Raw genomic sequence first — 26,651 nt, forward strand, 5'->3', positions numbered from 1 at the left:
ACCTTATGACCAAAAATTGTTAAAATCCAATAAAAACTGTTTAAGCCCCTAGGTACCGAATATTTGGACCCCAGTACCTATAGTTGACTTTTGTTCGAAAATATCGGTCAATGTCTGAGATGCATATACATATTATATAACTGAAATTAACCCATCGCTGCATGATTTAATTTCCGTGAGAGATAATTTTTTTTTTGGCTATTATAAGATGACAAATTTGAAATTTTATGGTTGCAGTGTTTCTAGCGATAGAGTTACGTAACATTGCATATATGCAATATCATGCAGCAAATCTAATTAATTTACAAGGAACTTACTGAATGGATATGCTCTTTATTTTATTGAATAAAAGTGGGCAGAAGTAAATTCATTACTTTTACAATGTAAATTTATTCTTTGTGTTTCCACTCGTTTATATAACAGCCAAGCATTTACTATAGCCGTGTCAACTAAACGATAAAAAAGTCGTATATACCACATCTTAGAGCGAATTTTAATTTTATATCGGCCTATAAAGGAATCTAGCAAATCAACACGCCCATGAATTTGTTATACTTTGATAGAACGTTTAGGCAAGCGACCGTTATTTTCCGGCCAAATTTGTTATCAACCAACTGTTCCCAGGGAGTAAATTCCACATTTGCATAGGTGGCAAAAGATGTGTTGTAATTACAAAAAAAACTTTTTTGTGGGGGAAAATCCCTTAATAATGCTCTATTATAACGTTGTTGGGACTTGATTCCAAATGAGTTTCTTCAGGAAGTCTATTGATACTGTTGTTTTCTTGGCCAATATACATATATTTCGAAGTTGTAATTACATAGTTATATCCAGATATACCAGCTAAAACATACTACTTTAATTTTTTCGAATTTATGCATAAATTTCATTGATGAACTATTAACTCCATGAGATCATCTGAAAAAAAAGTAAAGTAAATGTTCGGTGCCTTTAAAATCAGTATTAAACCATCATACTGTTTTAGTTTCCAAATAGTTCTGTTATATTTTTCTTTCAAGGACTTTGCAACTCCTGCGGCTATTATAACATTAACTTCTTTAAAATTGTGTATTGATGGGCTAGCTTCTCCGTGGTTGTATTCGTTTCGATATACATACATATATCCAATTCAAACTTTGCTTCATCATCATCATCGAAATACTCATATTTACTGGCTTCACAATTTAGAACTGCGTTTTCAATGGAAATAAAAATAACTCCATAGGTCCCGCAATCACTAGACATTAATCATATTCAAAATATCAGGAACTCTTTGGAAAACCGTATTCGAAAACATCGAATTCCTTCAAAACAAAGCCAAAACACTGGATCATCGACTTAATGGGTCAAAATATCCGGAAATAATACTAGAAATCGAGTGGGGAGCATACGTCGACGTCTAGGGACAATAATGGCATGTAGGCCAAAAACCGCTATTGTAATTACTTTTCATTTATATAAATAATCATTAGTGTACGTAAACTTTTTTGATATGAATAAAGCGCATTTTAAGCTTAGCATTACTTTTATTTGAGCAAAAAAAACATATTTTGATATGCTATATTAATGTTAAATATACATACCATGAAATGGATAGAAAAAAACCACAAAATCTATTAATTTTAAAACAAATAAACGTGTCGTAATTTTATAGAACTACGTGTATGTAAACTTTATTGGTCCACTGTATGTATGTTTACTCATAACAGTTACTCAAACAGTGTGCCTAAAATAGATAAATTTGAGCGAAAACTTGGCTTACCTCCCATACAGCTAATATCAGGATTTTGGAATATCCGGCTGACTTTACTCTATATAGATAAAATCTGGCCGATACTACCCCAACTTCCATATACTACATACATATGTATGTATGTATATTTTTTTTCGTTTTTCTAATAAATCTTATGTATCTGTCAGTATACGAGTTATATAGTAAGTGTATATATAAAATTGTTTGGATTGCGATCCTCAGGTTGACGTTTTACACCATAAAGTATTTCCCTGGCTTTGATTCTTGTAAGTTGCAAAAGTATAAAATGTTCAGTTGCACCCGAACTTGTTTCAAATATATGTATTTTATTCTTCATAGACCAATTTTAAACAGAGTTTCTGATTATTAACACTAGTACTGCCAAACACACTAAGCTTGATTTTATGAATAGAGATTTACACATCGTAGCAATCATTTCTTATTTAATCACATGTACTTAAGTATATACTTATGTATATTAAATTTATGATTTATGGTACTAATTTTTATACCCTGGTAACACCCAGAAGGAAGCGTCGAGTATATATATATAAATGATCAGAAGGTCGAGCTGAGTCGATTCCGCCATGTCCGTCTATCTGTCTGTATATATACAAACTAGTCCCTCAGTGTTTAAGATATCGTTTGAAATTTTGCAAACGTCATTTTCTTTTCAAGAAGCTGCTCATTTGTCGGAACTGCCGATATCGGAGCACTATAACATATGTATAGCTGCCATATAAACTGAATGATCGGAATCAAGTTCTTGTTTGGAAAACTTTCACATTTGGCAAGATATATTCACAAAATTTGGTATAGATTATTTTCTTAGGCAACAATGTAATATCCGAAGAAATTGTTCAGATCGGTTAACTATAGCGTATAGCTGACATACAAAATGAACGATCGGAATCATGTTCTTGTATGGAAAACTTTCACATTTGACAAGATGTATTCACGAAATTTGGTATAGATTATTTTCTAAAGCAACAATGTAATCTCCGAAGAAATTGTTCAGATCGTTAACTATAGCATATAGCTGCCATACAAAATGAACGATCGGAATCAAGTTCTTGTATGGGAAACGGCCTCATTTGACGATATATCTTCACAAAATTTGTTATGAGGTATTGTTTATAGAAATAATGTAATATCAGAAGAAATTGTGCAGATCGGCTCAATATAGCATATAGCTGCCATACAAACCGAACGATCGGAATCAAGGGATTGTATGGAAAACTTTCGCATTTGACGTGGTATCTTAACGAAATTTGGCATGGATTACCGCTAAAGGTAACAATATAATCTCAAAAAAATTGTTCAGAACGGATTACTATAGCATATAGCTTCCATACAAACTGAACACATATGTAGTTACTAACAGAAATGCACCTGTGAAGGGTATTTAGCTTCGGTGCAACCGAAGTTAACGCTTTCTCTTGTCTAGTCCTTATTTAATCACAATTTATTAATGTTGCGGTTTTTGGTACTAATTTTATATTACTGCCAAAGTTCCGCTTAAACGCTGAGCGCCAAACGGTTATACGGTTGGGTCAATATCTACATATGTTTACACTGAATAACAATGACGACATCGAAAGTGGCGCGATATGCGATGACAAAGCGCGCTGAGCTGAAATACACGTCATCACTTGAGCATCTGCCACCACTATAGTTTTCATTTCAAAATAACATAAGTAGGTATGTACTTATCTATGTACATATGTATGTAGTTACAAGTACCAAGGTATAAACATACATATTTATGCGACATTTTTCCAAGTGAATAGTTGAAAAGCATAGACACTTGCGTCAGTTTGACGTGTCAAAATACGAAAAATGCATGAAACGTGTTCAAAGTTAGAAGTGGATTTTGAACATATTACAAAAGACGTTGCGATTGAATCAATGACAATTGCATTTATATTACTTATATACATACATACATATGTATGTATAAGAATATAAGTTTAAATTTACGTATTGTACCATATATGACTCATACTGTGTAGATGAACAAAAACCAATCACAAGTGTTATTATTGCGAAAAACAAAAACTCCGATTACCTTGCTTCACTCAAGCACTTTCCTTCACTTTATTATTGTTGCTTTTATTACGTTGTTATTTTCTTACGTCGTATTAAAATACTTATGTATAATGTACGTTTACTTTTATAATTATTTAAAAACTCGCTACTTTGAAATTTGTCGAATGTGTATAGACAGACAACACAAGCACAGAGAGTGCAAAATCTTACCCCTTAACCCGCTAAACCCATTGGATGACACACACACAAACAAACATCCAACAGTCTCAATCGCTGTACCAGTTGCGTTTTTCAAAAATCGTATGATTATGTGTCAAAGTCCGTGAAATGGCACATGAACAAAAAAATAATAATAGCAACACAATAAAATAAGAACAAGTATGTACATATATACTGTACACATGAATGTATGCATATACTGTTTTGTGCGCGATCGTACACAATTGTGTTTATGTATTACTGCGCGCTTATACAAATGTAATTGGGGGCGGGCGGTTGACTCTTTGAAAATCATTCATAGCCATTTTCCGTTCGCAGATTTTAACGTGCACACAATACATACACACATATGTATGTATGTACACATGTAAGTAGAGGGTTGAGGTCGTTACTTGTGGCGGCTGCTCCGAATGTGACCATGAAAGTGTAAACACAATGACTGCGACAGACTGCAGCAGCACGTCGTGAAAACGTCGTTGTTCGTCTTACTACATGTACATTTTGAGAAGCAACAACAACACAATGGCCGGCATGTACGCAAAACAACGCAGTTGTCCATTTTGTATGTACACAATTTCGTTGTGGCCATACTAATTCCTTTCACTTCAATGAAATTTTAATATTTTGTTCAAAATGAAATTTTTTATGCAAAAAATAAGTAAATAGGTAAATATTTTTGCTTTAAATTATCAATTGTTATTACAAATGATATAATAGAGCTATAATATACCTATTTTATGCTTTTTATTTGTAAAATAACGTCAAGTTTGTTAGAGCTGTGAATATATTTACATTTTACATATTAGTGGCATCACCACTCTACCTCCTCTTTCTATCTTCCATTCTACTGTCAACTCTACTGTCGTCCTACTGTCGTTGGCAAAAATAGGAAGATATTGAAGTTAGCGAGAACGACAACTGTCGGCCTGCAGTCGTGTAGTCGTGCAGCTGTCAAAATAACACTGCCCTTAAGAACGTGTGTATTTTAATATTTGACAGATGTAGTTTGCAGTCTGTCGCCGCCTATGTGTTTACACTTTGAGCAAAACTCAAACGCCATTGCAAAGGTGTATGTACATACATATGTATGTGTCTAAATTGCATTTGTCTCAAAGTTCACTGCATAGATATGGTGATAATGAAAGAATTAAAGATTTTCTTTTGAGAGATTTATCAAATATCAAGTGATCATTATGGTTTAGAGTTGTAAATGCGACACCGGTGACATTAATATTAATAAAATTGTGAAAATATCTATAAATTACATAGAATTATCAATAAAATTTTTAATCAAAAAAATTTTAACTACGGTTGCATAGAATCAATAATACCCTTCACAAATAAAGAGGGTTACATAAGGAACTTGATTTTGATCGGTCTGTGTCTGGCAATGGTCCGATATATTGGTGATTCCAACAAATAAGAAGCTTCTAAAACCGAAAAACTAGTTATCAAAACCAAAACGTGGATAATAAATATAAATTTTTTAAAATTAAAATTAACCAGTAGTATTGTGATTAAAGTAGAAAAAATATTGCAAGTGCCCATATAATAATTGAAATAAGATTTCTTTGGTAACACTGTAAATAAATTGATGTGGGGTTCGTACACATACTATACAGACATCTGTATTTATTTAAATGAATTTTAATTGTCAGTGCTTATTGAAAACTATAGATGCAAATTATACTATGCTTTAAATAGCAGTGATATAGAAATATTTTGTAGAAATGCGAGCGCAGTCAGGGGCATATAATTAAAAACAAGCAAACTGGACTGCTTCGAGAACATATTGACTGCTATGTATAGTTAATTGTAATTTACTAGCATTCCTTGTTCATTTATTCCCATTTTATGTAGTAACACAAAACCGCTAGCAAAAAAATTCACACATGGAAGTGATAATGAAAGCGGCTTGATGTTGCGAGAACACTGTCAAGAAATAAAAATCAGCCAGAAAACAAAGCTTGGAAAACGAAAACACAAAAGGGCAAACACATGAAAAATAAAGAGTGGCTTCTATATACATACAAATGTATGTATGTGTGTATGTACGGGCATATATCAGGGCATTAAAAAAGTTTATAGAAAACTTATTGCGAGAGCACGAACATTATCAAAAAAAAAAAAATAAAAAAAATAAGAGAAAACCTTAACTTTGATAGCCAAAATACCCTTGAGGAATGAAAAAGTTTCCGTAATTGGTTATACTTCATGTAATTTCGAGGTATGGTGCCGAGTTGACAGTTTATATGGCAAGTACAAGTATGTACATACATATATGCTATAGCAGTCCGGTCTGAACAATTTGTAGAGTTGTCTAAGGCAATAATCTAGGTCAAAATTTATAAAAATATCTTGTCGAATAAAAAAAAATTCACATACAACAATTTGATTTTGTGCGTTCACTTTGTTCGGCAGCTATATGCTATAGTGCTCCGATCTGAACAATTTCTTCGTATATTGTAGCGCTGACTTATCCAAATTTTGTAAAGATACATACATACATATATTTTAGAGTATAATAACAAAAATAACCAAATATATACACTCAGGACGACTTACGTGTCATTCAAATGAAAATTATCTCAGAGCAAAATGAGAACAAAATCTAAAAATAAGTTAGTTTAAATTCAACGCTAGAAAATGATAGCGCCTTACCGAAGATTTGGAGGCCTGTTCACGCTGTTGCGATCTAGCAATGACGACAGCATTATAACACTTATAATAGAATAGAAATTAGTTATTCACTACGCCAACTAGTAGTGAAAACATCAAAAACCGGCGAACAGCGTCGTCTACCTGCCTGACCGCGCGCCTGTTCGCCTAAAATACGGCAAGTAATTATTTTTTGCTCACATACTTGCAATGAAACGAAAGAAAACCCAGACTGTGTGCGCTACAAGCAACAAAACAAATTGTGTCGAATACTAGGTTCGCGATTACATGAGGCAACTTTAGTTGCTAATTCTCGGGCGATTCTCTTTTGCTGTCGCCCATTACCTTCACACGAGCAACTTGTGTTGCGCAACTCTGCTCGAGTTTTTTTTCTCATTCTATTTCATTTTATTTTAACTTATTGTCTACTCTTTACTTTAACCCATTGTCGTTTCTTTTTCCTTATAGGTATTTGGGCCACTCTATCACATATATTAATCAGCTCTGTCAATTAAGAAATACATTTTATTTATTAAAACAAAGATATATCACCCTTTTTACTATCGTCTGAATCAATTTGTATGGCTTCCTCCATACATTTCACAATATCTTTAATTAATTCGATTTTTTCATCATACTCCATTTTCTAAAATATTTATATTATATTATGTATATTTATATACATATTTGCAAATTAATTACCAAAAGATGAAATTAAATTTTTAAATATATTCAAAATATTGATTTCAAAAAAAGATACGCAAATGCAACTATGTACTACGAAAGAAAGAACACGAATGCCGAAAAACGTCGCAGCGAACTGTTACGAATAAGAACACAAAGCGAGTTGCTGAACACTGGAAACTCGGAGCGATTCCCCTCTCCTCGTCGCCCCCTCGCCTATAAACCAAGAGTTGCCGCAACAAAAGTTTGCTCGTGTAATTGGGCTCTAGGCAAACGAACAAACCAACAATTCGACATACACAAAACTCATGTATCGTCGATGGCAATGGCAGGAAAACCACGCTATTATACACGCTGAAAATCGTATGAGATTGAGGAGAAATGTTGTACAACACTGCTACGCTGCAGAATTCCCCTGCACGGTTGCAATTGTTGATGCTTCGGAGCTACTTCGCCGCAGCACACACCCCTTTAAAGACACAATGACGAATATGAAACGAATAAAAGCAAAAACAGCATTAAAAAATGTGGTAAGAGCCGAGCAGAGAGAAATATAAAATGAGAGAGCCAAAACGAATTGGGGTATATATGTATATGTAAGTATGTACATACTTATGTATTTACAGATGTGGTACATGCGTGCAAATTGTGGTACAATGCAGCATGCAACAGCGTATAGTTATATACATATAAAATTTATGTAAATATATATATGTACATACTGTAGGTATATTTATGCAGCTTTTTTTATTATATGTACATATGTTCTAGAAAGGAAAGCCGACTAACGACCGGCATGAAAAATAGATTTCTCTATAAAAAACACGAATGCATGTGTGAATACATTTAATTTTCAAACAGTTGCACTGAAATGTATGCAGCTTATGCTAATGTAATCTGAATAAGATCCAAACTGGCTTCTATATACTTACATACACTCCGAATTTTTGTGGAGTTTTCAACTAATCACAAACTATCCATCCAATGGACGACCAATCATCTGCGGCTAAAAAACCATGAATTTTGGTAGCTGGGATAAATTTTTTTTAATCCTGTATTTGGAATTTAAAATTTATTTTTAATTTTTTTCAATCCAATATTTGGGATTAGAAAAAAAATGTTGAATTTTAATAAAATGATTTTTTAATGCATTATTGGCAACCCTGAATTTATCTAATACCAATTTTTAGTGAATAGAATACAAATGTATGCTCATATAGTACATATGTACATACATCCACATACATACATATGTATATACATATGTATATTGCAGATATGTATTAAGAATTAAAAACAAGATTTATGTAAGCACATAAAAATGTATACAGTTATTAGAGAATAGAAACGGGCTGTGTTGCATTGAGGGTCGATTGTACAAATCTACATACATATCTTTGGAGCAGAAAATGATAAATTGATAGGCCTTATGTACATTTATTTCAGTAATATATAGTAAAAATAACCAGTACGACTAAAAATATTTCCAAACTTTTTAGTGCAGGCTTGTAAATTGATTAACTAATTTATTAAGCCTAATAAACTGCCAATACATTCATTGTACATACGTACATATGTAAGTGTTAAATGAATGTACCCAAAGTAAAACTTTACAAAACAGAATTTATAATAATCATTGACATAAATAATCAACAGCCGTTAGAATGCAATCATTTGCAAAAAAAAACTACTGCTTGTCTGGAATGAAAATCAAAACGCTAACTTCAGATGCACCAAAGCTATAATACCATGACATTTGAATTTCTAACAGCAAAAAAAGGGATAAAAAGTTATTCATTCACATTTTGAAAGGTTAGGGTTTGTGCCTCTTTCTTGTATATCGGGTATCTGCTGCTCCCAGTGAAGTGATCAGTTTCACAAGAGCCTTCTTTAAAGCAAAACTAGCATTTTGGCTTATTGGTGCAGTTCATAGCCTGTATATATCTGTATTCTTTCAATTTCTTGGACTGAAGCTATTTTCTGGCATCCTCAACAGGGAATTTTATAAGTGCTGTTTGGGTGTCTTCATAGAACTTTCTTAGGCTCTTAATAGCTAAGTTCGTCAGATCGTTGTTACCAAATCCTCTCTGCTGGTTGTAATATCATTCACGTCTCTACTCTCTACAAACGAATGTACAGGTCGGTCAAAATTCATTGGACTAACTCGAGTCTCACACATGTTCCGTCATGGTTTGCTTTAATGAGAACGAGTGTGTTGTGAAATATATAAACATTTTCCGTATAAAACTACTAAAAATCGTGTTAGATAAAAATGGTTGACAAAACACATTCAACTGAACTCAAATTAATAATTCTAAGCGAATTCACAAAAGGTATGCGGCAAAGGAGCTTTGCAATAAATATTCTCTGGGGAACTATTTCTGTTATTTTACACAAGAACAAAGCTGATGGAACCCTTAAAAACTTAAGATTGGAGGGTGTCCTAGAATCACTTCGGTAAAGGGTGACTTGAGAATAAGCAGGAGTTTAAAAAGGATACAAAGATGTTAGAAAACTACGTTGTAGACAGCTTAAAACTACGGGTGAGTACGCGGGACAACACAGTACAACGACGCACCTTTGATAATGGCCTATTTAGACCCCGTGCTGCGCAAAAAACATATATTTAAAAAAAAAATCAATTAGCACATTGTGAAGTGAAGTGAGTATTGTTTTCAGATCACTCCAAATTTATTTTGCAGACCTCAGATGGAATGGATTGTGTACGAAGAGCAACAGGAGAGCGTTTATACCGCCAATATCGGAAGGGTACAGTAAAGCATGATGGAGGTAATATAATGGTGTGGGGGTGCTTTTCTTGTCACAGAGTAGAACCTAATTACAGAATAGAAGGGAAAAAGGATAGGTGCCAATATAAAACGATACTGCGAACCCAAATGTTACCCCACCCTATCCAAAAAATGCCGCCTGATTGGCAGTTTCAACACGATAATGACTCCAAACACACGTTAAAGTTGTGAAAGATTGGCTTTTAGAAAAACAAGTTTATGTTATGAGAAAACTTATGGCGACAGGTAGATTAACAGGTCCACGGTAATAAAAACAAGCTATTTGATACCTTGAAACGAGCCTGTAATGGAATAAATGGCACACATATTAGTCATTTAATTTCATTTATGGCTATAAAATGTGCTGTAATCATTAAAAATAATGGGTACCCAATAATATATGAATTTAAACCAAATTTATTTTCCAGTCCAAGAGTTGGTCCAATGAGTTTTGTCCGTACCGAAAATAATCTTACTCAACAAATCTGATCTTATAAATTCAATATACATATGTATGTATGTATTCCAAAGGTAACAGAAAAAATGTTCTAGCATGTGAAATTTCAATGCTAACAGAACTGCAATCATTTTTAATAACTGATGTAGAGCTGCCTACAAACATGCAATTATATACATACATACATATACATACATACATATGTATTTATATCGCTCGCCGATTTGTTATTGCGCCATTAAAAAGTAAATTATCGTCAGTAAAATAATCGTAATTTTCAGCGAATACAAATTTTTAATAACCACTGTGATCTTACAACATCAGCAAACTTACGAAAAAAAAGTAAACAATTAAGTGCAGAGAAAGTTGAACATGTATGTAATTTGACTATATAAACATGTTTGGATTGAAAACAGAGCAGACGAATTAAACCGACTTTGACAACACAGCTGTGCTGGCACACACACATATTTATCCAAACAAATATGCATTTATAAAATAAAACCCATATTTTTATACGTAAAAAAAACGGCGATGCGATGACCTTTGATATTACCGGTTGCATATGCACACAAAATGAAAGTCGAATTCTCGTACAAAGTGTCCATTAAAATGTAAACAAACACATACATATGTATGTATGTACATAATGTACATATGTATCTATCACTTGACAGCAATTGAAGCGCTATCGATAAATGTAAACAACCTAACGCTAACAAAGCTTTATATTTAAAATGGTCAAGGTTATTTCAACGTTCCTGCAATACATTAATTGTTCCTCCATACTTTTGCCATTTTTAGATTATTTTTCTTATACTATACTTCAGCACATAATATGGAAAAATTATGATAAACAAAAAAAAGTATATATAGTATATATGTATATACAAATGTTCTCTGCAAAAAATTCGCTTGTGATGTGTACATTTTTAATCGTTTTTGAAGCTTTCGCTTCCGCACCAAACTCAAACACAACGTAAATAAATACATAGAGTGTATGCAACATACACACATACATAGATGTTTAATATTTTGTATTTGTTGAAAGCGAGGATAATTGACTTTTGACTTACGTACATACACATATTGCACATAAAGCTAAATGGGCTGCTTGTCTGCACTCTCATGCATTCACATGTACATACTTACATATGTTTGTAATCCGCAAACAAACAAAAATTCGCATTTTAAATAACCAAAATAATGAGTGAAGGAACTAAAAAGCATATGAAGGCCTGTCGCCTCACCACGATTTATTGTTTCATAAAAGCGGCGAAATAACATAAAATAAGAAAAAAGGGGGGAAAAATAGGAGTACGTTGCTCACATGCGTACCTCTGTTTATTTACTGGCATACTAGGGTATAATTTTCTATTTGAGATGGTTATTAAAACTTCGATGCAAACGAAGTTCCCCTTTTTTTCTTGTTAAGAATTTGTTTAATTAACAGAAGTGCAAATATTCCATTGTAATTTATTAGAAAACCGTACAACCCACGAAAATATAAAACGCGCTAAAAACGACTATACTACTTTTACATTCTATTAGACAACTGCAAATACAAAATTTGTCATATACTGTAGTACAATGTAAAATTTTAAATAGTAATCTATTTTGCTATTATTTATCAAGACGATTCATAAAAAAATTTGGAAATACACAAATACTATTACAAACGTTAGTTTATTTGCAAATTTACCTGTCCTAACTGGCATTAACTGCTGTAAATGCGTTGTTTTGTTAGCGTGACATTGCAGAGCAGCGTAAATTCATGCATGCGTATCGTTGTTTTTGCCGTCCCGCATTCGTTGTGTTTGTTAATTTTTATAATCAATGTGTTGTTGCGGCGAAAAAGTAATTTGTGTTGGTTTTCAGTTATTGTAGATAGAACAATGCGGCAGAAAAAATAAAGCAAAGGGGAAATTTTTAATATAGACAACAATGCATTTTACCTGAATAAAAAAAACAACTAATATAAAAGTTAAAACATATACATATGTAAAATAAAATTATTAAACCAACAATCGACTTTTCGTAACCGATTTCGTTGCGTTGTTAAAGAGCCCATCATACATAGTTTTTTTTCACACGTTCGGCGTACACACACGCTCTAACCATATTAAAAGAAAAACTGCACCATTATGTAAAATCACACATATTTCATGTAAAAATTTTCAATATTCGCTGAAATATAGAAATTTTCAAATTTGACTTGCATTTATATTATTTTAATGCACTTTTGTACACACACCTACACACAACTTTGTTTCGCAGCAATGACATTTAAACACACTATTTATTTTATTTTTAAAAATGAACACGATAGCGGTCGTGTAGACAACATTTAATTAAATATTAACAGAAAACTCGTAAAAACTCGCATTTGTCAGTTGGTCACACCACATTTCATTTTTTAATCTAAATATTTCTATAGGGCATGCTCATTTCAATGCCATTGGGCTTTTTATTACTTACTCGACAATCACACACATACACACGTTCTAATTTATTGCGTTAGATTATACTTGAATTAAACGATAAATAAAATATTTAATTTACTATATTCACAAAAATAAAAAATAGAATATTTGGTGCACACCCGTTTTATTTATTGTTTTATTTTTTTTTTCTTTAAAATCTTATTTGCAGCGATGTAAACAGTGAACACTCTCGGCCACGTTAGTTTTACTTCTGAATCAGTTTATTTGCTGTTTTCGTATGAAGTGTCGAAGACAAAGTCGCCGTCTTCGCTATTATCGCCGCACTTTCCCCTTAAAGCGTTGATTTGATTATACACTCTCTCGCTCCATGAGGACAACAACAACAAACAATGTTGTTCTTGTTATAATTCTCCCTTCTGCACGCTCACTTTCTCCTTTGATTATGTTGGCTTTGCAGTTTTTTTTTGTTGTTTACATACATTTGTTACCGGTGCTCTCGCGGGTACGTCATCATTGCGAACCAGCGCCGCAAACAAAAAAAAAACCAAAAAACCAACGTACGAACAAATACACAAGTAAATAAAATAACGCAAACGTTGTTAAAGCCCACCTATTTTAATAATGACACCTAACTGAGGATTGATTATGCGTATAGTATTAACTATATACTAATATTTAGAAAATTTAAACACTTTTAATGTGTAAACCGCAATGAAAATGCACGTACGAAATGATGGACAGCTGAATTAAGCACTTTTTAAAAGATTTAACGACTCATATTTGTTGTGTGCTGCCAGGCGACGATTTCAGATGCCAATTAACTACGAAAGATTAACACAACAAGTGCTTATTTATGACATATAGACTTTATTTCAGCGTTTACAGCAAATATATGCCAAAAATTATATTAAACAAATACAATTTATGTCGTTTCATACACCTTTACGACTATACAGTGCATAATTTAAAGCTGCAAATTATTTTTATATAGCTGGTAACTCTTGTTGACATTGTACTCAACTGAGTATGAGCGCTTCAATAAAAAAATATTTCACGTGGTGTGTGTGCAAAAACAATACAACAAATAAACTTGTATAATTTTTTATATATGTATGTAGGTTTACTGTCATTTTGGAAAGTGGCGTGATTTTCGCGTAAACAGAGCGCATGCTCGTTGGTAGGGTGAACGAGATAGCAGATAATAATAGAAAACATTTAACCGTTGCCGTATGTTATTGAAAAAAATAACGACACCAGTTGTCAGATGCTGCACGGAAAGATTAACACAAGCAAAATGATATATCTTACTTTTGCTGCAATTGGCTACTTTGCCACAAATGTGCAGGCGTTATTTTTGAAATCGCTGTTGTTGACACAAGACTCTGTACAATAATTTATCACAAAAATTGCTTGTTGGATAAAATTTATATTTATATTTCTAAGCTATCGAATTTTTCAGACGTCCTAATTTCAGAATGAAGCTGAGGTAGCAATAATATTTTTTACATACTATGTCAGCATTTATTATAATAGAGTAGCTGTGACAAGAAAATAAAACTAGTAATTTCAATAAATTACTATACATATGTACATGTATAGAAAAATATATTTATTGGTATATAAAATTTTACGTCATACATTATAGTATAGTATAGTTGTAGGCGATTTCGATGAGCATGGGTACTTGATTTAGTCCTTATTGAGAGAAATTTAGCCGCCCTTGCTAAAATACTGTAATTGTTTGCGTATATTTTATAAAGGCAAATTAAATAAGAAGTAACGAGAAAAATGTTAAATACCATTTTGCAAAAAACTCCCAACATTTATGCTAATGGGAAAAATTTATAAAGGACTCAGGTCATTATAGTAAAACTTAATCAAGCAAAACAATTTTACGCTACTCACCGTACAACATTCCAACATTCTATTGGGTAAATAGTTGTCATACTGTATTGATCTTATAAATAGCTGCTGTTTTCCATTACTTTGCTTTTATTATTTTTATTCTTACTTTGTATATATTTATTATAAAAAATTATAAATATACATATATATTATATTTAATTACTACCAACAAAGTCATCATCGACATTCTCATGTTTAATTTCAGTATTTTGTATTATCACAACCACTTCGGCCACAGAGGTAGCGCGTGTCATGCGCTTCGGTGCGGTTGAAATGGTGACAGCCGAGCGCGTTGTAATCGTTTCGGTGATGCTTATTTTAGGTGAACTGCCTGCTGTCAGATGTAGATTACGTGTCAATGTTGGCAAACGTCCCGTTGGTAGAGTTCCTGTTGCTGTTGTGGACGACACCGGGATAGAATTAAGTTTTTCTGGAACCTGTATTTTTTGTAAATGCAAAATTATAAATAAAAGTTTAGTTTGAGGATTATTATAGTACATTCTAATACTCTCAAGTGAATTTTAAGATGTCTTTTAACAGCTTTTGAATTTTTACAAAATGTTGTAGTTTTCAGAATTATATTAACAGGCTTTAAAAAGTTTGAGTTCTATCACTAAGCCTAAACTAGGCGCAATAAATAAACCACCCAATTAGGTGCATGGGTCGCTTGAGAGCCTCCCAGAAACAATGGGAAAGGATTGTCAAAAAGAAATAAAACTGAATGTATGTTTTTGTAATTAATAAAGTTTTTTTAATACACTTAACTCTGAGAAACGAAAACATAACTGGAACGTTATATTTAATATAAAAATAAATGTAACCTGTCTCTAAACTATTTTTGTTTTTGCATGACTGAGAGCAACTTATACAATATAATTAATTAGCCCTATCGGCGGATGCTTCTGTACGTGGCGTTTTTGGTGATCTTCCCCAAGTGTGACAAGAGCGCGACACGCTGCAACCGACATCTGTCAAATATTAAAATACACACGTTCTTATGGACACAGTTATTTAGACAGGTTCACTCCTACACGACTGCAGGCCGTCAGTTGTCGCTGTCGCTAACTTCAAAATATTCTTATATTTACCAACGACAGTAGAGTTGACAGTAGAGAGATGAGGTAGAGAGGTGATGCCACTAATATGTAAAATGTAAAATTATTCAAAGCTCTAACAGATGACAGATGTCGTTTGCAGTCTGTCGCGCCCAATGTGTTCAGCACTTTAATTATGAACACTTCTTACAATCAGTAAAAAACATAAAAAAAGAAAAAGGATAAAAAACTCAAAGCAATTACGCAGAATTGAAATCCACACATACAAAGAACAAGTAAGGAAGGGCTAAGTTAGGGTGTAACCGAACATTTTACACTCTTACAACTTTCCAGAAAATACCTCAAGATGTAAAACGTCAACCGGAGGATCGCAATCTAAGAAATTCCTATATAACTCATACACTGACCGACAATTCGGCATAACATTTGTCAGGAAAACGAAAAGCATTATACCTAGTATATGAAAGTTGAGGTAGTATGGACCCGATCTTATCTATTAACTATTATCATTCCACATACTGGATTTCATCAAAGTACTTCACATACATTCACCAATCATATGGAATAAAGCCAGCCGGATCTTCGAAAATACTGATATTATACTACGTTCGGACCGACAACGAAAACATGTTTTCGTGGGAAAAACTGGCGTTTTGAATTAGGTTGGTCACTTGCATAAAATGAGTACTGCTTTATTTTTTTTTTTAATTAAGTACTGAAATCCTGCCAAATTATTATATACGGGTGGTATATAGATGGTATAAGGGGCTCTATCGGAGCCGGTGTGAAAATTGGACAATGGGCGTGACACCACCCACTTTCTGGTGAAATCCCATATCTCCTAACCGGACCAACCGATTTCGACAAAATTTGGAACGTAACATTCCTTTCATATTCCTATGTTACTCTGTGAAAATGAACGAAATCGGACTACAACCACGCCTACTTCCCATATAACATAATTTAAAATTCCATTTGATTCTTTCACTTTCCAGTACACAAATAAAGAATTAGTAAATGTAACGGAATAATATTTTGTAATTCCCTTAAAGTAAGCCACCTTTTGACCAATAATTGTCCACATCCAACCAAAACTGTTATATCAATAGTTGACTTTACCCCGAAAACATCGTTCAACGTGTGTGTTCAATAGGAATTGAAATTCGCACAGAATCCTTTTCTGGCAATAGTATTTTATTCTGTCAAAAATGGGTTGAATCGGGTTAATACTTTCCTGAGCCCCCATATATCTAATATAAAGATTTTAGAACTTATAGGTCACTTTATGCTGGATATATCCGCCAATATTTGAGTCATCTCAATGAAAACTTCAGAACATATTTTTACAACAATGTATCTTTGCGGCTAAAATAGATACAATTGGGCGAAAACTTGACCCTCCCTCCATGTAACTATTACAAAGATTTTCGAACATCCACTTGGCCTTGCTTCATATTATTGGTGATTGTATGTAAGGTACTTAAATGAAGCCGAGCTAACATTTTATTGATTATGTGGCATATTAGTAGTATGTGGGATGACCAAAAATAGATAAAATCTGGTCGGCACTACCTCCTACTCAAGTATATTCAACATAAAATGTTCGGTTGCACCCGAAATTAGCCCTTCCTTACTTGTTTTATTTTAATATATTGCATTATTATATTCAATCATGCATTTTTATTCGTTTTCATTCATAAAATCGCTTTAAATAATTTTATCCGATTTTTGAGACCAAATGCTCCTACGTGCGTCGTATGGAGTCAGCGCTCTAGACAGCAGCGATATGTGCGCACGCGTCGATGTTCTGGACAGGGTTTTCATTTACTACTCGGTTGCAGCAAAATTTCTAGAATTATTGCTATGCTTCCCGTCAAATTCAGAGTGGTAGCAATAGCAAAATAAAACGATACGGGGGTAGCGTAGCCTTTCAAACGCTGGAGTGAGGAAGCTAAACACAGTAAAACATTTTTTTCTTCAACTTCAAGTGGGATATTGGAGGATGGAGACATGTGTAGAAGTTCACGCAAATGAGGAAAGTTCTCTGATCGCCCTTCACTTGAGAGTGGCCAGAAACAATTCTTTTACATATGGCTCAAGCAGCTCTAAGTAATCTAAAAACATCCGTTTGAAGACGAGCTAAAGTGAGAAGGCGAAACATCCCCTGCACAGGGTTGTGCGCTGGGTTTGGGACCTGCCACGTAAAAAAACAGTACCATCCCTTTTGATGACGACCATGGCAAACGAAATAAGGACTACGATTTGAGGGCATGCACCTCGAATGTCCGGTCCCTTAATTGGGAAGGTGCCGCTGCCCAGCTGGTTGATGTCCTCGTTAGAGTGAAGGCTGACATCACCGCCGTCTAAGAAATGCGATGGGCGGGACAAGGACTGAGACGAGTAGGTCCTTGTGGCATTTACTACAGTGGCCATATAAAGGAGCGCAAATTGGGTGTGGGATTCGTGGTGGGGGAGAGACTCCGTCGTCGAGTACTGTCATTCACCCCGGTGGATGAACATCTAACCACAATCCGCATCAAAGCGAAGTTGTTCAACATATCGCTGATTTCCGCCCACGACCCGACGGCAGAGAAGGACGATATGACCAAAGATGCCTTCTATGAGCGCTTGGAGCGCACTTTTGAGAGCTGCTCCCGCCACGATATCAAAATCGTGCTTGGCGACTTTAATGCCAGGGTGGGCAAAGAAGGTATCTTTGGCACTGCGGTCGGTAAATTCAGCCTCCACGATGAAACATTCCCAAATGAGTTGAGGCTGATCGACTTCGCCGGGGCCCGAAATATGGTTATCTGTAGTACTAGATTCCATCATATTGTGATAGACGGAACACACGTCTCCAGTGGTCGTAACATCGACTCGGACCACTATCTTGTTGCAGCCAAGATTCGCACCCGCCTCTGTGCAGCAAAAAACACACGTCAACAATCACAAGCAATCACAACAGACAGCTGAACGATTTTCTACTCGACTTGCACTCCTGCCCTCTGAGACACTCGTCAACAACTCGATATAAGGGAACTGTGGGACGGCATTTCAAGCTCCTTACGTACAGCTGCAACCGAAACTAATGGTTTTCGAAAAATGCAAAAGAACAGCGCGAGAAAAAATGCGGCAGCCAACAGAAGGTTTCAAGACCGGGGCATACTCTTGTAGAACCCCCAAGGGTGATTTTGTGACCGATGCCCAGAGCATACTAAAAGTATGGAGGGAACACTTCTCCAGCTTGCTGAATGGCAGTGAAAGTACAACGCCAAGAGAAGGCGAACTCGGTTCCACAATCGATGACGATGAAGCAGACGTTCCATTGCCCGACCATGAGGAAGTTCGAATAGCAATTACCCGCCTGAAGAACGACATAGCGACGATGGATTGCCGGACGAGCTATTCAAAGACGGTGGCGAAGAACTCATAAGGAGCATGCATCAGCTTCTTTGTAAAATATGGTCGGACGAAAGTAGTGTAGCTTTAGACCTGGCAAATCAGCAACCGACCAGATATTCACCATGCGCCAAATCTTGGAAAAGACAATTGAAATTAGAATCGACACACACCACCTCTTCGTCGATTTCAAAGCTGCTTTCGTGAGCACGAAAAAGAGCTGCATTTATACCGCGATGTCTGAATTTGGTATCCCCGCAAAACTAATACGGCTGTGCAAACTGACGTTGAGCAACACTAAAAGCTCCGCCAGGATCGGGAAGAACCTCTCCGAACCGTTCGATACGAGCTTAATCAACTTAATCAAGCAGGTACATTCTTTTATAAGAGTGTACAGCTGCTGGCGTATGCCGGTCTAGCAGTGAACGAGGGCAAGACGAAATATCTCCTGTCATCAAACAAACAGTCGTCGCACTCGCGACTTGGCTCTCACGACTGTTGACAGTAATAACTTTGTTGTAGATAATTTCGTCTATTTAGGAACCAGTATAAACACCACCAACAATGTCAGCCAGGTCAGGCCTTTACTAGAAGTAAAGTCCTCTCTCGACGAACAAAAACCAAACTCTATAAGTCACACATAATTCTCGTCCTGCTATATGGTGCAGAGGCTTGGATGATGAGAACAACTGATGAGTCGACGTTGCGAGTTTTCGATATACGACGACATTGACATAGTTCAGCGAATTAAAAGACAGCGGCTACGCTGGCTACATCATGTTGTCCGAATGGACGAAAACACTCCAGCTCTGAAAGTATTTGACGCAGTACCCGCCGGGGGAAACAGAGGAAGAGGAAGATCTCCACTACGTTGGAAGGACCAGGTAGAGAAGGACCTGGTTTCGCTTGGAATATCCAATTTGCGCCACGTAGCGAAAAGAAGAAACGACTGGCGCGCTGTTGTTAACTCGGCTATAATCTCGTAAGCGGTGTCTGCGCCAGTAAAGAAGAAGAAGACATGTGGTTATGCGCCTAATTAAGGGTTAGAACAAACATTTCTATCATTTCGCTACATACATACATATGTACGTTTTCAACTTTGACTCGCTGATAGTTAGTTACGTATTTAAGTGGTTATACGAGTATCAAATTTATTTAAAAATTTGAAGTTTATCCGGCAAAAGTTTCAAATACATATATATTATGCAATCGGCTACCAAAACTTTTAACGCGGTTTTTCGAAACGCTGTGTGGTATACCGGCCACTGCAAGTTGAATAGGCATCTATACAACATGGGCCTAACCTCCTGCGTTAACTGCCGGTTCTGCGACTTGGAGCCTGAAACCCCGGAGCACCTGCTGATCTACTGCACAGCAGTCTGTAGACGCAGGACTAAGGCCCTCGGATCAATGTTTCCAGATAGGGATCGCATAGCCTCATTAACGCCCGGAAGACTATTGAACTTCATCAATGCGCTGGGGCTAGGTGAGTCTATGTGAGTTAGGAGAGGGCACAATAGACCAAAGGTCGCGGTGCATTCCTCATATTCAATCAATCAATCAATCTGAGGCATAAAGGAAAATTTCTCGGAAAACCCTGGACTTGATATGTATATTCTTAGATATATTTTATATTTATTTTTCAGGTATTGACCGACGTATAAAACTTTTGGTAATAATTTTGAATATTTAAGAACAATGGTAAACTGCCATTTTGAAAAAAGAATTACTAGTTCTTCGTTCATTAACTCTATTCATCTATAGTATTACTACATTTGTGGTTTTTGGATTAGAGATAATTTTAAGCAGAAAAATTTTTCTCAGCGCCATATACATTTGTTCAGAAGTCTTTCTAAACCTAGAGATCGTCTACCAGACCAAGGGGTTCCAAAACTTTTCAAAATGAACAAATAAAATACCTCTTAAAAATTCACAAGCAATCATGTTATTTTTGACTTCCAAGTAGATACCCAACTCAAACATTAGAATTAGAAACGAATTGGTCCAATATTTTAAATAGAAATAATGATAAAAAAACTTAATAAAAACACTATAAAGAAAAAGTTATAAAAAAAACAATAAAAAATTAACAAAAGAAAACCCAAAAACAAAATATTATTACAAACAAAAAATATAGAAAAAAAGAGGTTACAGTTAGCCGTGAATATCCAATAGCACCCAACTTTAATAAAAAAACACAATTATCGGGGTACGGAAAAAGTTTTAATAAATTTTACTTGCTCACCTGACGCATGGCCAACTCTCGCCCCCTACGTGGTGTTCTTTTCTGCGATGTGGTTTCACCATCGTTAAGCGGTGTGCTAGCGATTTGTGTAGGCGTCTGCATTGGAGGTTTAGTGTCTTGGTATAGCTTGTGTAGCCATCATTATGGTGAAAACAACGTTCGACATAGTCGTTACATTTAGCAACGATGTACCCTGTGACTGTTGCTGTATTGTTGTAGTGGGCATCACAGTGTTGGTGGTTTGTGCTGCTATAGCTTTTGATACTGATTGTATTCCTCGTGAAGTAAATTTAGCTGTTGTAGCTACATTGGTCGCAGTACCGATTTGTGCACCATACTCGTCAATCAAATGCACAGCACATTTTGGCGACGTTGTGCTTGACGCTGAGCGGCTGCGAGTCGTCGAACATTTTTCTCATCTACTGTCTCAGAAGCACGCTTATTAGCCATTAGCTGGGCATGCTTTCGACGTCGAGAAATTGCTTCATCAGGTGTTTGAGTGGACCGCTGGATGAGCATACGCAGTGCGTTTTTTTGGCGGCGAAAATCAGCTTTTTCAGGTGTTTCTGATGCACGCTGAGAAGCAATGCGGATAGCATTTTTCTGACGCCGAGCATCAGCTTGTGCAGAAGTTTCTCTAGCTCTGACTTCTGCCTGACGTGCTGCTTGCTTACGTCTGCGCTGTTCTGCATGATAAGTAGATTCTTGCTGTCTAACAATTTTCATGGCTCGAGCTCTTACTGAGCTCCGTGAAATATTTGATTTACGTTTGCGAGCCATTATTAGTTACCGGAAAATTTCAAAAATATCCTAGTCCTAGAAATATACTTACATATATGTATGAAATATTAATCTATCAAAATAGCTCCAGAACTTGTAGCTAAATCACTACTAAGAATTCTATTTAACCGTGCGCTTCTGTAACTTGAGACAGTCTCAAGTCTCTAAATTTGAGATTTTAAGTTAGAGACAATTTTTGAGACTTGAGATGATATTGCTATTCTGTAAGTGACAGTCACAAAATCTATTACATTTCATTATTCAGAGATGTTTTTACACTTGAATGAAAATAAATATGTCGATAACAAATATTAAATTTTCTATAACATAGTCAAAAAACATAATTATCAATGAAAATAAAAATATATGTTGACTTTGTTTCATAATATTTACGAAATTTATGTACAATTGATTTATTTTTAACCTTTTCGTGTTTGAGTTGCTTACAAAATATAAAGAAACGACAATCGATTAATATCTATGATGATCTCTATTCAGTATATTCAAAATGACAAGAGTTCTTTTTAGTTTTGTGACCTGCTAACTACCAGGTCTCAATATTTTGAGACTAACGCTAGAGACTGTTTAGTGAATAGTAACTAGTCTCAAATTGAGAATTTGCCTCAAAATGTCTCAAATAGAGACTAGAGACTGGTTACAGAATCCCGCTATAAATCTAGTTGAATGACAAAAAGAGTTGCAAGCAAATAAAAGCAGAACTTGGTATATAGTAAATGTCACTAAACAACGTGTGCATCAAATAATAAGAAAAGATGTATGCCTTAAATATAAAAATATGAATGCAGAAATCTACACTGATTTGGAACAAGAACTCCTTGATTTTTCTGGTAATTTACTTGGTGATGACTGAATTTACGAGCAAGACAATGCACCGATCCATGTAGCGAAGAAGACGTTATTTCAAGAAAAATATTTGAATACAATTTTGTTGTTTAATATTTAGTTAGTATAGTAGAATTATTATTTCATTGGTTATATATACATATGTACCTACTTAAACAAATAACAAAGTACATTTAACAATAATTAGAAAACATAGAATTTATGGCAAATATGGCACATATGGTAAATAATCAACGGACATTAAAGTGCAATCATCTGCAATAACCACTGCTTGTGTGGATAAAAATCAAAACAAGTAAAAACGTTATCTTCCGTTGCATTTAAGCTATAGCAATCTTCGCAGGTGCATTTTTTACAGCAAAAGGGGATAGAAAGATCTTCATTTTCATTTTGAACGGTCAGTTAGTAATATAATATAATAATAGACTATATTTTTATTTGTAACAAGACATGTAATTAATTCATGAATGTTTTATGACGAAAGAAAAAAACATGACGGAAAAAATTATGGCTATTTAATTCTTCCCGATATATTTGGAAACTCCTGCAATAAATTTGACCTTGATAATATTAATAGCGGATATTTGAATTATTGATGAATAACTCGACTCTAGTTTCTGGACTCGTGTCGATCTTGTGAACGCACTGAGCGGCACCAAAAGAGAAATTGCCGATAATTAGCGTAGATATCAGGGATAATGGGATGCCCAACTTATTCCAGTGTGAGAGCGCCTCAAAATAAGCGTTTTTTATAACATTTTCCATTATGGCCAGACCGAATAAAATAAGAATTTTTGGGCATTTTAAATTAAAACACCCAACATTTATTACGATTGCAAATTATTATATATTGGACTTTTAATATTTTCATTGTTTTAAATTTGTATTAGCGATCTTGAACGGGGGCAACAAATTCCTCCATTCACATATATTTTTGGTATAATTTCAATCTGGCCGTTCCAGTCATTCCAATTGCAAAACGTCAAAACCTACCCAATCCAGTCAACTGTCAAAGTTCGGTAGGTGAGCGGTTCTCACATTTCCAGTGACAGGAGAGTTGGGGATCTCTTTATCTCTAGTAGAAATGGTCCCGGTTTGAACGCAATTTGTTCAACTTGAGTACTAAACCGTTACCAGGAATAAAGGGATGTTAAACTTATTCCAGTGTGAGAGCGCCTTAAAATAAGAGTTTTTTATAACATTTTCCATTATGGCCAGATTGAACAAAATAACAATTCCGATTCCTTTGGCGCCGCGATTTGAAGGTACCGTTGGTAAGAGGAAGTCCTCCTGATTAAAAAATATATAGGTACCGCAAACGCTTAGTTTACGAGATATTCGACCTTAAAGTTCAAAAATTCCCAAAATTCGAACATTTCAACAAGCTATTTTACCACATTAAACACACTTTACTCACATTTTTCATTTCAAATTAATTAAATTAAACTATAAACTTTTAAATAAATCCATATTTTACACTTTTAACAGTCTTTTTACTGAAGAAATCTTTATTTTAAAAATCACATCTTACACTCGTAGTGAACATCATGTGTGTGCTAAAAATTACGACGAAATGGAGCGCTGCCATGTGATAATAAGGAAATTCGCTGAAATGCCTTTTTTCCAGAAAAATTCCTCGATTCATTCATGTGGATATGTTCTTTATTTAATTTAATAAACAAATAAGCAATATTATATAGTAATATTATATAATAATATTATATACATATACAATATACATCACCTAATATACAAAAAAACGTATTATCAAAAATAAATGGTAAGCGCTGACAGATATAATAACCAAAATTTAACCATTTTATAACGAAAACTCAAATATTGTTTCAATATCAGTGCAAGATAACCAAAAAATATAACCACTTTATAACGAAACTCAATATATATTTTTTTATTTTAACGCAGAAAGGAGTACTATGCGAAAGTACTTTAGTCACCCCGGGTATTCGCTCGACCAGGGTTATTTTTTAAAAGCGCGGCCGAAGGCCGCCAACGCAGAAAGGAGTACCTCGCGAAAGTACTTTAGTCACCCCGGGTATTCGCTCGACCAGGGTTATTTTTTTAAAGCGCGGCCGAAGGCCGCCAACGCAGAAAGGAGTACTATGCGAAAGTACTTCAGTCACCCAGGGTATTCGCTCGACCAGGGTTATTTTTTTTAAAGCGTGGCCGAAGGCCGCCAATGCAGAAAGTACTTCAGTCACATAAATCACATATTACACATACGTATATGTGCATATGTAGAAAGAATTTTTTTATAGTTAATATAGAAAAAAGAATTACGTGAAAAAGCAAACAAAGAAAAATTGTTAAAAATCCTACATATTTGCTATTTAAGATGTGGCAAGGCTTGTTTTCCTCATAATTGTAAACAATCTAACCTTTTCAACGATGAGTGCACTAAGTGATTTTTAAATTAATAAATTTAGGTAAAATATACCAAAATAAAAGTGAAATGTGAACTTATTTCAATGTTTAGAGTGCATATTTACATATACAGATTGAAAAACGTGAAAAAATTTAGTGAAGCATAGAGAAATACCATGTGTTATTAGTGCAAATTTTTGAACTTTTTATCGTGAATATTTTAAAATATAAAAGTTATTTTTATATTATTTTTGGATATTTCTTCTCTGGAGAAGCTCCCCTATCCGCATACATATCTAAATGGGGTATATTTATACGGAAATTCGGTTTTTTTACCCCTCCGCCAAAGTAATCGGAATCGTGCCAATATTAGTAATAAAGACTCGCATTCGTTAGTTGGTCACTCAAGTTTCCATTTTGAGTCTAAATATTTCTATAAGGTGTACATATTCTAATGCCTTTGGGCCTTTTTTTATTACTTACTCGACAATCACACAAATTGTGTGTGTATTGTGCGTGTAGTAATATTTATGTAAAATATAAAATGCTTATTTTAAGCAAACATCTAAAATATTAATATTAAATAAATATGTAGAAATATTGTAGTGAATTGTAAGTGTATAAAAAGTGCATAATACGGAAGAAAAACTAACCATAAGTCGAGAAATTGCAAAATTAAATTTGCAAAATTTTCAACTTTAAATGCAAATATCTCGAAAACTATAAGGCAATAATTATATATATTCTTAATCTGGAGCATCAGCACTATCCAACCATACCACTTTTAACCCTGAAATCGCGGGATGGTATACTAAAGCCGACCCTAATATTTTTTATAACATTTTTCATTGTAGCCAGATCAGACAAAATACTTGTTTTTGGGTATTTAAATTAAAACACCCAATACTTATAATGATTTTATGATTTTGTGGTATATTATAACAACTGACTTTTGAACTTTTAATAAA

The 26,651-nt window shown here is 34.5% G+C and overlaps 1 protein-coding gene and 1 long non-coding RNA gene across 4 annotated transcripts; both read right to left on the bottom strand.

The window, feature by feature from the left end:
• Window positions 1-7,551: 7,551 nt before the first annotated feature.
• Window positions 7,552-13,645, bottom strand: LOC120772872. Of its 3 annotated transcripts, none has more exons than XR_005705104.1 (4): window positions 13,088-13,645; window positions 12,312-12,333; window positions 8,296-8,415; window positions 7,552-7,832 (listed from the first exon to the last, which is right to left on the bottom strand). It is a non-coding gene; the product is annotated as an uncharacterized LOC120772872 (long non-coding RNA). The 3 variants fall into 3 exon arrangements; XR_005705106.1 differs by lacking the exon at window positions 8,296-8,415 and adding an exon at window positions 12,642-12,796; XR_005705105.1 differs by lacking the exon at window positions 8,296-8,415 and having other exon boundaries at window positions 13,088-13,640.
• A 1,468-nt stretch (window positions 13,646-15,113) lies between these two features.
• LOC120770718 lies at window positions 15,114-21,800 on the bottom strand. The gene is made up of 2 exons (XM_040098298.1): window positions 21,658-21,800; window positions 15,114-15,395 (listed from the first exon to the last, which is right to left on the bottom strand). Exons 1-2 carry the CDS (start codon window positions 21,757-21,759, stop codon window positions 15,114-15,116), a joined length of 384 nt encoding a protein of 127 aa, XP_039954232.1. The 5' UTR covers window positions 21,760-21,800.
• Window positions 21,801-26,651: the final 4,851 nt, after the last annotated feature.

Source organism: Bactrocera tryoni, chromosome 3, assembly GCF_016617805.1.
Source record: "Bactrocera tryoni isolate S06 chromosome 3, CSIRO_BtryS06_freeze2, whole genome shotgun sequence".
Classification (NCBI taxonomy): domain Eukaryota; kingdom Metazoa; phylum Arthropoda; class Insecta; order Diptera; family Tephritidae; genus Bactrocera; species Bactrocera tryoni.